Source organism: Beta vulgaris, chromosome 2, assembly GCF_026745355.1.
Source record: "Beta vulgaris subsp. vulgaris cultivar EL10 chromosome 2, EL10.2, whole genome shotgun sequence".
Lineage (NCBI taxonomy): Eukaryota > Viridiplantae > Streptophyta > Magnoliopsida > Caryophyllales > Amaranthaceae > Beta > Beta vulgaris.
In genome coordinates, this window is record NC_079203.1 from 35,848,551 (window position 1) to 35,865,356 (window position 16,806).

Sequence of the window (16,806 nt, forward strand, 5' to 3'; positions counted from 1 at the left end):
TTTATGATGTAATTTTCGTGGTCCAACCCAATCATTATTTTTATTACTAAATATTATTTTATTATTCAATCTAATTATTAAAATAGTAAATTTACTTCTTAGATATTATTGTTATTATATATCATCATCAAGTAATAATATATTAATACAAATAATATAAAATAATTATTATTAATTATCATTATTATCATTAATTATTATTATTATTAATTTATGATTATATATTTATAACTATCTATCCAAAATACTATTATTTTTAATTATTCATTATTATTAATTATCATTATAATAATTATTTAATATTCATATTATTATTGTTTAAATATTATTTATATATTTATTACATTCAATTTAATTCAATTCAATTCGGTTCGGTTCGGTTCGGTTCAGCTCTAATCAGTTCAGTTCAGTTCCAATCAGTTCAGTTCAGTTTAGTTCAGCTGTTTTATGCCGAAGAGAACATGCCCTTATTCATTTGATTTCATTTCAATTCAGTTCAGACTTATTCAGTCCAAAAGTACAGAGCCTAATAGTACTACTACACATTGTATTAAAATGTCTATAAATATCATTTTACTCAAACAAATGACAATAAGCTTTTAGCAATCAGTTAATTATTACCAAACACATTTGTAAAAAAAAGTTGTCAAATTAACAGTCAAATCTGCTGAACAAAAAGTTAAAAACTCTAACAGCAAACTCTAAACTCTAACAGCTAAACTTTAAACTCTATTTGCCAAACATGACCTATACTTTTAGCTTTTTGACGATATCACTTGTAATTTATTTATGTGCTTTGACAAGGAAAACACCTTGTATGATTTCGTACTATTAGAGAAGCAAATGTTGTTCATGCATTCAACATTCATCTCTATTATATAAGGGAAGGGGGAAGAAATGATGTCCTCTTTTGAAATGCCTATTTTACCCCATTCCATTTCTAAATTACAAAAGGAATGTCAAAATCAACCTGCAATTCCCCTCCCCTCTACTTTCTTTACAATTTATGAAGTATTGTACTTAATTCAAAAATCAACTAAAAAATTATAATATTAGAAATCATAAATAAATTCAATAAAATTTCTATTTTGTTTATAGAATTTAACTTTGAAAAGTAAAAAAAACAAAAAGAATGGTGAGAGACTTAAGTGACAAAAACTAAACCAATTAAAGTTTGCAACTAAAAACAATTATACTTCGTATATTTAATGTTCAAATTTTGACTTTTATGCCGAAGAAAATCGAGTTTTTGTTCGAAAAAAAATTCAAGCACGCATCACGTGCAAAAAATTCTAGTAATTTCATATTGTTGGTGGTGACAATTCAAATGATCACTTTGATAATTGCAATCTTGAAGGAGGCTATCTTTATACACCCTTTGAGAAGAAGTATCGAGCATGCAATATGCTTAGGCTTTAGGGTGTTGTGTCACAAGAGAAAGTAGCTCATGATACAATTTAAGAATCTGAAGATTTCAACAAAAATGAATGCCATTTCAACTCAACGACTTAGGTGTTTACCAACTATTACACACGCTCGTGAATAGAAGCCAACTGCTCAGGAAGCACAAACTCAGCCTGTACATACTCATCCACTTTTCCTATTTTCTCGAACGATTCGAAGTTAAAAAAAATAGAAGGTTTTAAGTTCCTTAACTCACTTTGAAGATGTAGAAGCGGGCATCATATGTCATGGTTTTGGTGTAGACTGTAGAAGAAAGGAAAATAATCTTATTTCTGAGGGGTTATGCAATTTATTCAATGATATTAGAAGGCCGAGCCACTGTCTTTGGGCTTCTTAAGCATCACATCCTTAGCTTCATTAATTTTAGAGGCAAGGTAATGGCTGCCACCGGCATCAGGATGGTTTGCAATCATTACCTTTCTATGAGCTTCCTTGATCTTCTCTGTAGCGGCACTCTCCCTGCCATTGCACAAAGTGACCATCAATATTCTCTGAAGCCAGCTCAGTGGCAATGGGTAAATGCTAGGAAGTAGAAAAAATGCCAGCATTGCTTTTTAAGATGCTTAATGCTATATGAACATATGTCTAGTTATCTAGAAACTACTTTCAAATTCAACCGTCATAAATTTATGGTCGGAGAAGATTATAGAACTTTAGAAAACACAGATACGAAACAACAAAGCATTTGAGTTATACGAAGGTTAAGGGGGGACTTTGCAACACCTGAGCTACTCCCACTGAGTTTGCAGATAAACTCAGATAAGCTAAAAAAAGGTTCACCTAAAAAAATTATTCTCTCCCTGACATGGTAGTAGAAAAAAGAAGACGTGGGTGAATATTGAAAGAGGAAAACAACAATTTTGAGAAATGAGTGGTATGTTAGAGCACTTCCTAGAGCAAGCAAAATGTACTCGTACTTGTTGACCCGACCCAAAAATACCCTACCCGAGACCCGTTTTCCACTCGGAAGTAGCCATTCGAAATAGAATCGATCCCGAAACAACCTAACCCGACACGAAAACAAATCGACCAAATATAACGAACTCGAAGATAACCCGAGCCGAATATATTCGATCCGAAAGTGTCCTGAAAAACTATGACCTGAACCAAACCCAAACCCGACCCGAAAATAATAATGCAATACTTTTCACGAACATTAATTTATGTTCGATTTGATGGATTTTTTTGAATAATTTTCATCATTCCTTTATCAGAAAATATGACTTATCTTTCCGGTTTTATGAGCAATAAAATTAAGAATATGAGCTTGAATTAAATATAATCACATAGCCCTCCGACTCATGAACTATATTTATCAGTGAACACGAAGTGAGATAACTAAACCAAAGAAAACATTAGAAACTTACTCTTATATGTGTTTTATTTATTTCCCAAACCCATTAACCCTGACCTTGTGTTGACCCGACTAATCAAACTCGCACCCGACGCGAAATTTCGCACACGAACATACCCGAATCGAATGTAACCCGAACACGAAGATGATCTCAATATGACCCGACTAGGAATGACCCAACCCGTACTCGACCCGTATGCCCAGTTTGTCACCTCTACACTTAATTAATCATACTAATACATACTAACAACAATAATCATCTACATTAATATGATAAAAAATATACTACACAATTCCGGTGAGAATTTTTAAAAAAATGATGTCATTCAATGCCATAGCAGAATTTAAGAAACTTGACATAGACCATAGCTTTGATCCGGGTAACTCAAAATGAGATTTAGGTACCTTCAATAAAGTTGTTCTTTACTTCGACCCCTTTACTTCATCCATCTTCAATAAACATGTCTTTTAGGTTTCTTTCAGCTTTAGAGGTAGTTAAACAATAATTTGCAAAGTAGTAGTTATCGGACTAACCTAGCTTACCAGATGCTCTCTGTGCCGTATTGAGGTCTACCTAACTACTCTAGATACAAAATCCAAAAACTAAAGAGATAAGGAAGGGGCAACTCGAGGTAATAACGATAGAGGGGAATAAGTACACCTTTCCATTAAGTGAAAGTGAGTAGACCTCAATGAACAAATGGAAAAAACTCGAGAGCACGGAGGGAGTATTAGCTATTGAGATACCCTTTTTGTCTTTCAGCTAACTTTTACTCAATTACTAGGGAGTTAGTTGTGCACAGAACTTGGCATCATTGTTTGGTTGGGAGTCGAAATGGAGCAGCTCATTAACCCAGACAACAAACTTTCAAATGCACAAGGATAAAAAAGTTATAACAACTACCTTACGCCAAGAATGAGAGCTGCTTCCCTCCTGGTCATTGTAGGTTGGAAGCCACCTTCATAAAATCTTCGGGGTTTAGGCGGACGTGCCTTGAATGATTGCCATGCTTGTATTCCATATCTACCAGCAAGAGCAGCAGCAGCAACAGCAAGACCAGCAATCAACGGCGTTGCCTGGTAACATCTAGCGATACATTCAACTCAAAAATCTAAAGTTCGCAAAAAGAGTTCTCACCAGAATGGTGATTCCATATATCGAAAGCATCAATTGCGCAAAAAGTCCATACTACAATGCAAGTATCACATAACACAAGTCTAGTTGGCTCAAATCAAGCAAATAATACTTCAAACTGTAAAATGCATACTTAGAATACAGGAAGTTTTGGTGCATGCTTTGAATCTTCACACATGAGTATAGAGATTCAAATCAATGTAATAGGCTAATAGCAAAGAAGAAGAAGAAAGAGAAACATTACATAAAAGCTGAGAACTCTAGGTCATAAATTGAAACAGCATCCACAGCATCCCTTCCTTCCATCTAAACGTCAGATTTTAGGTTGTCTTACACATTATATTTAACTTCTATCTTATTAAAGTGGCTTATAGATATAATTATCATTTGGATCACAAACCTAAAATTTATACAAGGTGTTATGCAATCACATAGTGCTAACCGATGTTTAATCACAAATCAAACTTCAGATACTTAATGGATCATATGTTATTCACAATGTACCTCCAGACGATAGTCACAGGCTGCCTTAATATGATCCGCTCAATAAACATACTCAGGTAAATACAACAACCAGTACGTAGTTTCCTACCAGTCCTAGCTCCCAAAATGAACTAAACTGACTTGTCTATCCCCCACCCTCTCTCTATGTATGACTCTCTCTCCCGCTCCCCCATTCTCTCTCTCTCTTACTACTAGCTCCTTAGTCGGGCCAACCTGACGTGAAACTCAAAACTTTGAACTGTTATAACTTATAACACACTAATAAACTCTACACTTTTTACACTCTTCCCAAAAAACCTCCTATTTTTCCCCAAGTTTCTTCCCGTAATCCAACGCCTAGATGGTACACACGCTTGTACGTAGAGCATAGTGCGCACATGTGCATGGCTAACAAACTAAATGTACATGAATAACAAGCCAAATGATCACATGTACATGACTAACAAGCCAAATGGACATATGTACATCTCTTTTTGATATAGGTCTTTGTGTTCATAATGATAGTCCTTTATGTTCATTGTGCGTATGGTTATAATCCTACGGACGTGTGTATGTACTAATTTGGGCCCGTAACTATAAGCTATAACAGTTAGAGATACGTTGCTCCTCCAACATGACTCCATAACTAACCGAACTCCTCCAACATGACTCCATAACTAACCAAACTCATACGATAATACCCCATTCCTAACACTCACACATAAAATCGCAACGATCAAACGAACTAGACACAAATCTGGAGCTGTCCGCAGCCCTCACTCGCTAATGAAGTTAGGCTATTATGGCAGAAACCATACTAACTTCCCACTTTTAAAGCAAATTAAACAGAAATTCTGTGATTTAGAGCAAATATAAGAAACTCGAGATGACTGTAGTATACACACAAGTTTTACATTGAAATTCACACAACACATCATTTTAAATTGAACCCAAAATTGGAAAATCGACTCTAAGTAACCATTTGACAGAACAGATCCAATTGACACCAAATAAATCCCTACCAGAGATGCCTAAAAATAACACAAGAACAATATGTTCATTCAATTTCTAATTCCCTCAAGAAATATATATTTCCATTTTCGCACTCCCCCAAACGAAATGAATCAAAATCAGAAGAATTCATAATATAAGTTACGAATTGAAAAAACAATTCGAAGAGTGATTAAAAACCCAAAAGAAAAAAAGGCGTAAATTTGGGTAAAGAAAAGGCAGTACTAACCATTCTTATGAAGAATCAAAGATGGAGAAGTGAAAGCTTTAGATTATTATTATTATTCACGATTGGCTTGTGTTCGATGATCTGTATTGCTAGGAAATGTCACTCATTACAGAGAGTCAAGTATTTAAATCATTTTACTACCTCCTTGCAATTAATACTTTTATACATATGATATGACTATGAAGGTTTCGAGTGAAAGGTTATATTTCGATAATTGGATTTGGCTGATTTCGGGTTGGTTTCAGATCATTGTTGTCGTGTCAATTATGGGTCATGTTGTTCGGTTCGAGTTATCTTGAGTACGAGGTGTGTTCAAGTCTGGTTAGACTCATGTGATAAGTGCAAATAAGTACATGCATCTAAGAACATCTTCATTCATGGCGCACCTCATTTATTCTCTCTCCTCACCTTATTTGTCCACTTCATTTTCCATTACCTCTCCATTTTACCTTACTCAAATTTGAAACACATACCTCCACTCATCTACCTCCCCATTTATCTTCCCTCTCTTATTTCCTATACCCCACCACATTTTCTCTCTCCTACTTTCCCATACCCCATCAATATTTTATCTATTGATTATATATTCCATATTTAACATGATTTCTTTGTAAATAAATAAAAAAATCGTAATTATCCTCATTAATTTCATAATTAATCAATAAATAATGACACACTAATTAAATTCGGTAGATGCTAATTACGCTATGTAAATTGCTAATCACGCTTTTAAAACGATAAATCGTTAATTTATGCTCGTCTTTTAATTAAGCTACTTAATTGAGATTTCTTACAACAATGGCTAAACTTAATATTACAAACAATAATTCACTCATCATTGGTTGATTGGCGACAATTGTGCCAAATGTGTTGAACCAAGTCCTTTTGTAAGGAGTTGTGAACATCTCTATCCCACGCATCAGCTCTTCTTTGCAAATATTGTTGCATCCCTATATTATTGTAGCGACCAGGTTGAACAAAATATGTTTCAAGCCTATGGCTAGACGAAGTACTAGCAATCGAGACATTTTCTTGCTCGAAGTCTGATGCGTCTTGATAATTTAGATATGTATCCCGTTCATCCTCGACAATCATATTGTGAAGAATGATACACGCCAGCATTATTTCCCACATTAAGTGTTCATCCCAAATGAGTGATGGCCTTTGTATTATTGCAAAGCGTGCTTGTAAAACCCCAAACGCACGTTCGACGTCTTTTCGAACTGATTCTTGACGTTTGATGAACAACTCATCGACGGGAGATAGTGGGAGTCGAATTGCTGGCAAGAACACTGCCCATTTAGGGTAGATCTCATCTGTTACGTAATATCCCTTATTATAGGTATTACCATTCACATTAAATGTGACCTCAGGAGCTCTTCCTTGATAAAGATCATCAAACACCGGAGAGCGTGCCAATACATTGATATCATTGCAAGTTCCCGGTGTTCTGAAAAATGCATGCCATATCCACAAGTCTCCGGAGGCCACGGCTTCTAGAATTACCGTTGCAGATTTGGACCTACCTTGATACAACCCTTTCCATGCTCGTGGGCAGTTTTTCCATTGCAAATCTGCAATCTATGCTGCCCATCATTCCAGGAAAACCCGCCTTTCCCCGTCAGTAAGAGGCGTTGCAAGTCGGTTACTGTAGGCCTCCTTAAGTACTCGGTCGTAAAAGCTTTTCGAATTCCTTACACAAAGTGCACAAGGCACTCCTTTGCTGTTGATTCAGCAATTTTGATGTACTCGTCGACTGCGTCAGATGCTGATCCATATGCTAGACACCTCAATGCTGCTGTGCATTTCTGAGGAGTGGAGGCATGTAGCTTCCTAGTTGCGTCTGGTTGTTGTTGAAAGTATTGGTCTTGCGCAGCGACTGCGTCCACAATTCGAAAGAAAAGAGGACGATGCATACGAAATCTACGTCGGAACATGTCTTCGGTATATAGAGGACGATCAACAAAGTAATCGTTCATTAACCTTTGATTTGCATCAGCACGGTCTCTTGGAATAATTTTTTTTTTTTGGGAGATCTTCTTTGAGTGGCTTCTATGATTGGAGCAATAATTGTTTGAACAGCTTGTTGAATTACGTAGTCTTCTAGTTCTTCAAGATACGCGTTGTATAAAATCATGTTATTGACCATATCATCAAATTGGTCATCACTTGAACTTGAAGAATTGTAATCCAAGTTCATGTTTCCTTTTGTTGCAAGAAGAAAAGAAGAATGAAGTGGTTTGAAGGAAGAAGAATGATATTTTTTGTAGAAAGAAGGATGGTGTTGTGGTGTGATGTTATCATTCAACCAATTCATCTTTTATAGACATTTGATGATAAGAGTGCAATCTCAGAAGATAAGAAAGGACTACACAATCCCAAAAAAAAAGATTTCAAAAGATAAGATTGTAATCCACTTTTCAGAAGATAAGATTCTCAATAGATAACAAATATTAAAACAATACAAACTAGGATAGTAAATACTAGAATTACGAAAGAATTAAGGGTACTAAATAAAACAACCTTATAACTAAACTACTTCATAAACTCTTCTCTTAGCTTCTCATAGTATTCGAACTCAACCGCATCAAGAGATGGTTTGGTCATCAACAATTGATACATCATGAACCTCATTTTCTTTTCATCTCGCTGCTTTTGGTAATCCATCATTTCTTCTATATTTTTCTTATTGTATTCGTTCACCTTGCATTTCACTTAAGTGTTGTTGAAATCATCTAAACTTGTAGTACTCCTTTCATTTTTTTGTCCTCAGCCTTCTTCACACCATCCGGGAGAACTGATACAACTTCATCACTTGACCTTTTTGAACTTGATTGACTCACAACAGTTGAATCGTATCCGGGTTGCCATCTTGAAAGGTGTCTCATCCCATCCAACAATGGTACAATTTGAAAGCTTTACCATTTTGTTTTTGTTGGTATAGTTCATGAGCTTTAGCCTCTACATCCGTAATAGCCATTCCACTTGATTTCATTCGCTCGGCTTCACGAGTTGCGATACCCACAAAGTCACGAGTCGGTTAATGGTTCTCCAATGCGCTTTAATTGACTTCATGGTCCTTGGGTGGATGAGTGATGGTTTTTTTACCACTTCAACATCGTAGATGCGCTTGATTTTTCCAAAGCTTTGCCTTTGACTGATCTGTTCCCACTAATGGATCACCACCACAATTAAGGTTTCCGGAGACCAATGATATATCCTCATCATGTCCCCACCTTTCTTTTAGTATCTTATCTTTACCTTTTCCACCTTGGTCCGCTTCATCATCATCATCATAAGCATCATCATTGTCTCCGAGTTGTTGAGTTTGGTAATAATCTCCAACCAGTATTCGGTTATTACTCCCGTCTCCCCCTGGAGTTGTACGATTTTGATCCACATATTGAGACATTGGAGATGAGAGATTCACCGGAGTATGGGGCGAGGTTTCGAAATTAGAATGTTGTTGACTTTGGAGTACAAATGCTTGGAATAAGGCTTGGATTTGAGGGTTATTGAGCATATTTGGATCAAAAGCAATATTAGTATTTTGACGATTTTGGTTTTGTTCGAAATTTTGATGGAAATTTGGATTTTGTGGGGAATTTGAATTTTGTTGGAAATTTGGATTACGTTGGAAATTAGAATTTTGTGGGGAGTTAGAATATTGTTGGATATTAGAATTTTGTGGGGAATTTGGATTTTGTGGGTGGTTGAGATTAAATTGATAATTTGGGGTTCTTTGAGGCCTATTCCATAATTAGAATTATTAGGATTCATAATTATGGATAATTTGTTTGGAAGTATTTAAAGAGTAGAGGAATAAAACGTATAATTAAGATGAGAAAAATTAGAGAAATTAAAGATTGGAAAAGGTAGAGAAATTTGAATGTATCTAAAATATGGCATGATTGGTCTCTATTTATAGACAATTAAAAAATATGAACGTTGGTATTTTTTTTTTTAGTTAGCAGAATTTTTTTAAATGCCAAAATTATGCAACGGCGATTTTAAAAAATAACCGTTGCTTTTAAAGGGGAAATGGACACTTGGCGGCATTTGGTTGGTGCTGGGCGCGCGTCAGGCTAGCAGGGGCACCCTGTTCAGCTTTTTTTTTCTTTCTCCCAAGTGGTCCTGCCGCCACGTGTAAGCTTCTGATTTCTTCTTCATTTGGGCACTTCCCCTAGAATTAGAGCATGCTCATTAAATGGGGAACCAACCCCACTCATGTGGAGGCCCATTTGAGGAGAGAGACTCCATATGGGGAGGGTATTTTTACCCATTGGAGGTGCTCTTAAGGAGAAAGTATCACCCCATATCCGGTATGGGGAGGTAGTTGCTCATATCGGGTATTTTATGTTATTTAGCTTAAAACTGAAGGGTGAAGTGGTAAAATCATGGATGACAGAAAAAATGAAAAGAAAACAAGAGTTATCCAACAATGTACGAAGAAAACGAAAAGCAACATGAACTGAAGAAAATAGAAGAGAGAGAGAAGAGAATAAGCAACATAAACTGAAGAAAATAGAAGAGAGATAAGAGAGATGCCGATGAGAATTCTTGTAGGAGTGAGAAAGTAGTACAACTAAAGTTGCTGATGAATTATTCAACGGAGCAAGGTGGTTCGGAAGGTGGTTCTCAAGGTGGTTCTCAAGGGGGTTCTAAAGGTGGTCCTCAATGTGGTGGTTCTCAATGTGGTTGTAAAGATGTTGATGAAGAAAATGTAAGTGTACTTTTATGTAAAATATATGTAAGTTTTAGTTTTTGTGTAGGTTGAGATTTGAAATGGGTATAATTGTTATAATTGTTGGGTGATTGTAAGAAATAATTGTCGAAATTGATTTGCAATTATATTGAGATGATCATTGGCAATATATTGATAATTCATTGATTTGCAAGGGAACAAAAATTGTGTTTGCAATTGCTTGTGAAGCGCAATAAATGTAGGATTGGCAATAAATGTTTGTTTGATTGTAATAAATCCATATTGATGATTGTAAAGCGTAATTGAAGTTAATATAACACAAAAATTATGCTATTGATGATTGACATTTAAGCGGCCGAAGTAAACTTATGATATTGATGATTTATTACAATCAAACAAACATTTATCAATTAAAAAACACAAAAATTCTACATGATCTAAACAATGATGCATAAGTATTTTGAAGATAAAATATATAAACAATGATGCATAAGTATTTATTACAATCAAACAAACATTTATCAATTAAAAGTTACTATAGTATAAGTATTTTGAAGATAAAATATATAAACAATGATGCATATAATTGAAGTTAAATTGTGCATGATGAAAATATAATTTGGTATGTGTGATAATGTAGTTTGGATGATGTAGTATAAGTATTTTTATGTAATGTAGGTTCCTCGATTATATGAGATGAATGGAGAAATGTATGTGGGGGAAGGTGATATTGTTGAGGGAGTACATGTGGAGGGTGATGCATTAGTTGTTTTAACTCCGGTTGGCAAGGTAAGTGGTTGTAGGATTGGAGAAGATAGGTATCATACCCCCGCCATTCGTTGGTATGGCGTTCCCTAGTTGGGATGGTGTTGAAAGTTGCTATAGAAAATTTGCAAAGCAAGAAGGTTTTGGCATTGTTCGGGCAGCTTCATCGTTTAATTCGAAATCGGGTGTAGAAAGGAAGCGTCGTAGTGGGACGTGGACATGTGAGTGCTATGGTAAGCCGGATAATAGGCGTAAAAGAGTGAATAGTGAAAGAGTAGTAGTGACCGATAGTATTGAGTGTGCAAATGTTGTTGTGAAGAAAACAAAGAAGTGTGAATGCCCGGCTAATATTTACGCAAGCATAAACGAATGTGGGGAGTGGGTATTGAAAAGAGTTGTACTTGAACACAAGAACCATGATCCAAAGCCATCTAAATCTCGACACATTAGCATGTATCGAAAGGAAGAATTGTATAAATATGTGAGGAGGAAATTGTTTAATGATTACAACTCAGGAGTGAAGATACCTCAGATACATGGATGCCTAGCTAGAGAAAGGAATGGTGTTGAGAATTGGGTTGTTACGGAGCGGGATTTGAGGAATGAAGTTAGTAAGGTGAAGAGGTTGAAACTAAAAGATGGTGATTGCAATGCGATGCTTGAGTATTTTAATAAGATGATGGCGGGGAATCAAATTTTTTTTCATATGCATCGTGTGGACGAGACAAATACTTTGAAGGACATAATGTGGGTTGACGCTCGTAGTAGAGCGGCGTACGAGGAGTTTGGGGATGTTGTGTGTTTTGACGCCACTTATTTGACTAATGAGTACGAGCTTCCATTTTGTAATTTTGTTGGTGTAAATCATCATGGGCAAAGCATTCTTCTTGGATGTGCGTTGTTGTCTCATGAGAATACGGAGACGTTCGAGTGGTTATTTTCTACTTGGCTTTCTTGTATGGGAGGTAAGGCACCAGTTGGTATACTTACGGACCAGTGTGCTGCGATGAGAAAAGCATTACTAACATCAATGCCAACTGCTAGACACTGGTGGTGCTTATGGTATAACAGAGAAGTTTTGTTCTAAGTTGGGAACGTATAAGGGATATGATGATTTTAAAGATGAGCTTTTAAATTCCATTTATGATAGCTTGGATGCGGAAGAATTCGAGGAGTGTTGGAGCACTATTATTTGAAGTACAAGCTTTCTGAGAATGAATGGTTGGCAGGTAAGTATTTTGTTACTTATAATAATAAGTGTATAATAATATTTGGTATTGTTTTTTATTATGTTGCTACTGTTTTTATATGTTATATGTTAATAGGTTGGAACAATAAAATATTGCTACTGTTTTTATATGTTATATGTTAGAATGGGTTGGAACAATAAAATGTTGCTACTGATGATCCGATTTTTGCTACTGTTTTTATATTTATGTTTAGGTAGCAGCTTTTGTTTTCTTATGGATTTTTAATTTTTTGGTAGTGTTGTTTTTATTGTTTTGTAGATTTGTTTTCTACTCTTGTTTAATGGTTAGTAGTGTATTAGTTAGTAGTGTAGTTTTTGTTTTTATTATTGTTTAGTTAGCTCCTGGTTTTTATTATTGTATAGTAGTTTAGTTAAGTTAGGTAATTTTTTAATTGTTTAGTTAGTTTAGTTAGCTTAGTTTAGTTAGCTACTGGTACATTGTTTGTTTAGTTAGTTTAGTAACCTACTACCTACTATTAGTTAATTGTGATGATTTTTAGTGAATTTTGTGATTTGTTTAATAATGGTATTAGCGTTGTTCAAAACATGTTTTGTTGTAGGTTTATTCCGTGAAAGGATGATGTGGGTCCCTGCGTATTTGCGGCATATGTTTTGGGCAGGAATGAAAACCACTCAATGAGTTGAGAGTATGAATAGCTTTTTTGATGGGTATGTTAATAAGCATACAAGGTTGTTTGAATTTGCGGAAAGGTATTGTGAGGCTATGGAGATTCGTGCAAAGGATGAGAAGCTTCGGGATGCCAATTCAGCTAGATATGTCAGAACTTTGGTTAGTGATTTTTCAGTTGATAGGGTATTCTAGAAGTTGTACACAGATTCGAAATTCAAAGAGGTGCAAAGGGAGTGCACGAGAATGATATACTTGACGTTGCATGGTAATAATGTGTTGTCTGTTAATGTAGTAGAGCATGTAGTTGAGGATCGAGTTTGGATTAGATGTAGGGAGACGAAGAAAAACATTCCTTCGCTCGAAGCGGGAAAGGAATTACAAGGTTACTTACAACACTGTGTCGAAAGAAGTGAGTTGTTCTTGTAAAATGTTTGAGTGTCATGGTATTATGTGTAGACACATGATTAAGGCGTATGACATGCATAATGAGTTAGATGTACCGGAGAAGTATATTTTACGTAGATGGAGAAAAGATGTTCAACGTAAACACACAAGGGTAAAAGTTGCGTATCATAACCCGTCGAAAACGGATGAAGTTAGGCGACGTGATATGTTGTTCGATAGGTTTGATGGTATATGTGATAAAGTTGTTGGATATGAGGAAGTTGTTTTAAATTTGATGGAGGATTTACAATTATTAGATATAAGAGTGGATGAGAACATTCTTATGTTGAGGAGTGGAGACATTGGAAGAGGGATGGCAACACCTAACTCTGCGGTGGTGAAGTATAAGTCGCCTCCATCCGAGAACAACAAGAAGCGGAAAATTGATATTGAAAGTCATGAAGTGGACCGCGTAGAGAAACAAAAAGTAATTGACCCACCATGCCGAAAGGTGGCCCATAGGACGCGAAGTGTGCGTTATTACTTTGTCGTTGAAGAAGCGATGAAGAAAATTAAACGGGGAAAAAAGACGCTAAGAAGAAATCAGAGAAGAAGAAAGGAAAGGATTCGTTACAGCTACAAATAGGAATGTTGGAAAATGACAAAGTGAAAAGGACAAGGCAATCGAGGAAGAAGGTTGTAGGAGTTGCAGAAGAGGTATTAATTTAATTTTAAGTTTTTTACATAATTGATGTTTATATATTTTTATTTGATATAAATTATAGCATCGCATTGGGAAGAATTCGAATGTCACATGTACCCCAATTGTTGGAAGACCCGAAGAGGTAAGTTGGTAGAAGATCACTTTGATTTTTAATGTAGATGGTAATGTAGTAGATGATGAGTATGTCTTAAAAATATGTTGTTGTAGGTGGTATTTTGCTCAACATCAAATTCGGGAATGCGAATGGTTGATGGAAATGGATTTCTCGGATACTTTACACGTCTTTTAGCGACACCCGAAGTTGGTAGTTTGAACGTATCCGTTCATGATTCGAACTTGTATTAAAAACAAAAAAAAAGCATTGTATTAAAATTTGCATTGTTATTGTATTTGATGTGATAATGATATAAGTTGTGTTATGAGAATTCTCATTTTGGAAAATTGGGCTAGATACCTCATTTCATGAATTAGGTGCGTTAAGGGGGAGGATTATTAGTGGGCCGTTGCATTTTGTGAATGGGGAGGAAGGAAGGGTTGGGCCATGTGGGGAGAAGGGTTACGTGGTAAAAGAAGGGAAGGGGGAGGGAAGGAAATTTGGGCCACGTTAAAATAGAAGGGGGGGAGGGGGTTGAAAAGAAATTTGGGCCACGTGCACGTGCAATAAAGGGCTCAGGTAATGAGGGGAGGTAATAGATGAGAAATGAGAAACGTTACTCACATTGGGTAGAAAGGATTGTAATTTTATGAATTTTTCAATAAATGCAAAACTATAGGAACATTAAATGCAACCAACTCTTTATGTTTTGTTATAAAATCAGCACATTTGTTTAAAATTCTGAAAATTTGAACCTATACCTCATTCTTAATTTTTCAAGTCAAGAGAAAGTATGGTTGTCAATGGAGAAATCATAAGGGTCCAAGTTAAATCGGGTGATCTTGCTGATAATGGAGTCTCGTATGGTACACACTTCATTTTCGGAGTTATACATATATTGTACGGTTCACGTGTTGGGGTGGAACCAGGATTTCTTTATCTTACGTGTAGAGGTCAATTTTTAAGCTCAGACTTCACTCCATTTGTGCACCTCTTCGATGATATTGAGCTAATTCTTGCTTATTCGAAGGTAAAAAGCTTATTTATAATATTACGCACTTTAAGAAAAATATTATTATAACTTGAACTCTTTAAATAAAACAAAATTTTTGATAAATACTTGTACAATTACTATATTGTTATATATTGTTATAGTACAAACTAGTATGTCTTAAGTAAATTATAATTGAATGTATACTTATTATATTAGTACATTAAGCAAACCAATTAATGTGTAATATAGTTATCAGATTCTGCCTATAATGAAAAATACAAGAAGCAAACCAGTTAATGTATAATATAGTTATTAGATTCTTCCATAATACTTCTATACTCCTCAAAAGACTCCTAATCAATATCTGGTGTGCTTCTTGGACTGTAATGGTACACCACCTACCCCAGTACCCCACTTAATCCACTGAACCATACTCCACCATATTCTTAGTGAAGGTTGGTTTCCCAAGGTCAGTAGAGAAAAACATTATCGACGAACATTACAAACAGAGATATATAACATAATGTCACTAATCTTAAGTAGCAGTGATAACATTAGTATTAGCAAGAAGACAGACAGAAAATACAATTTATTGCAGGAGAGTTGATTTCCCTAAAAACAAGGGATGTGTATGGTAGATCCATCATTTCAGACGGATTAAATCAGTTGCTCATAAGATAAAAGACAATTGATCTCATATATGGGTAGAAAACTGAATTCACAAATATCTTCTATACCATCTATACGGAATTGTAGGCGTATTTTCAAAGTATGCAGGTTTTGAGCCCAAACGATATAGTGGATGATCATTAAAAAGATGAGAAAGTGATGTGAAAACTAAAGCTAAAAGGAACAGCAATCTGGCATGTGAGGATGAGAAGATTAGGTGATACTCGAGCAGGTGAGACATCATTAAACATGTGGAAACAATATTGGATGAAAGTGAATAAATACTTACCCGTCTTTTTTGGTTCCAACGAATACTTTCTTAACTAGCCATCATGAAGTCTCCCCACTAACCCAAGAAACATCGACGTATGTGAGGAATATATCTATCCCAATCGCCTACAGCCACAATCAAAATGTAAGAAAACCATTCACATACCCAACATGTATATGTAGAATTACATAGAGTGTGCTTACAAGTTTCTTAATGGAGTCCCCATGGTCTCGTATCTCTGAATCTCCGTCAATTACCCAAACCTCCTCAGTGTTTAAACAAAATGTCGCACACCACCAACTAGTCCCGTCATATATGGGTACAAACACCTATTACCAATTACCAAACATACCAATTATTTATAACTATGCATATAATACAAGGAGTGTCTTTTTTATCTTTTAAAAATAATTAAATATTTACCACAAATATTCTTGCTGCCTTTACGCCTTTCAAGTTCTGAGCGTATCTCCGTGCATAAAATCTTGTTGTTGCCCAACCATTTGGCTCCCCAACCTCTTATAGAACAACATTCTACGACAAATAAAACAAATAAAAAACAAAATTCTCATACGACAAGTACTATATAATTTTTATGCAGATGACTGAATTTTTTTGGTACATTTTCGCATATACAGGCTCCA

At 35.4% G+C, this 16,806-nt stretch overlaps 2 protein-coding genes across 2 annotated transcripts; both read right to left on the bottom strand.

Moving 5' to 3' along the window:
- Window positions 1–1,472: 1,472 nt before the first annotated feature.
- On the bottom strand, window positions 1,473–5,880 carry LOC104886841 (mitochondrial import inner membrane translocase subunit TIM14-1). The gene is made up of 3 exons (XM_010671369.4): window positions 5,677–5,880; window positions 3,723–3,895; window positions 1,473–1,923 (listed from the first exon to the last, which is right to left on the bottom strand). The coding sequence occupies exons 1-3, from the start codon at window positions 5,677–5,679 to the stop codon at window positions 1,767–1,769; spliced, it is 333 nt and encodes a 110-aa protein (XP_010669671.1). The 5' UTR covers window positions 5,680–5,880; the 3' UTR covers window positions 1,473–1,766.
- Window positions 5,881–6,504: 624 nt separating this feature from the next.
- LOC125494835 (uncharacterized) lies at window positions 6,505–7,270 on the bottom strand. The gene is made up of 2 exons (XM_057392968.1): window positions 7,203–7,270; window positions 6,505–7,126 (listed from the first exon to the last, which is right to left on the bottom strand). The coding sequence occupies exons 1-2, from the start codon at window positions 7,268–7,270 to the stop codon at window positions 6,505–6,507; spliced, it is 690 nt and encodes a 229-aa protein (XP_057248951.1).
- Between the last annotated feature and the right edge of the window lie 9,536 nt (window positions 7,271–16,806).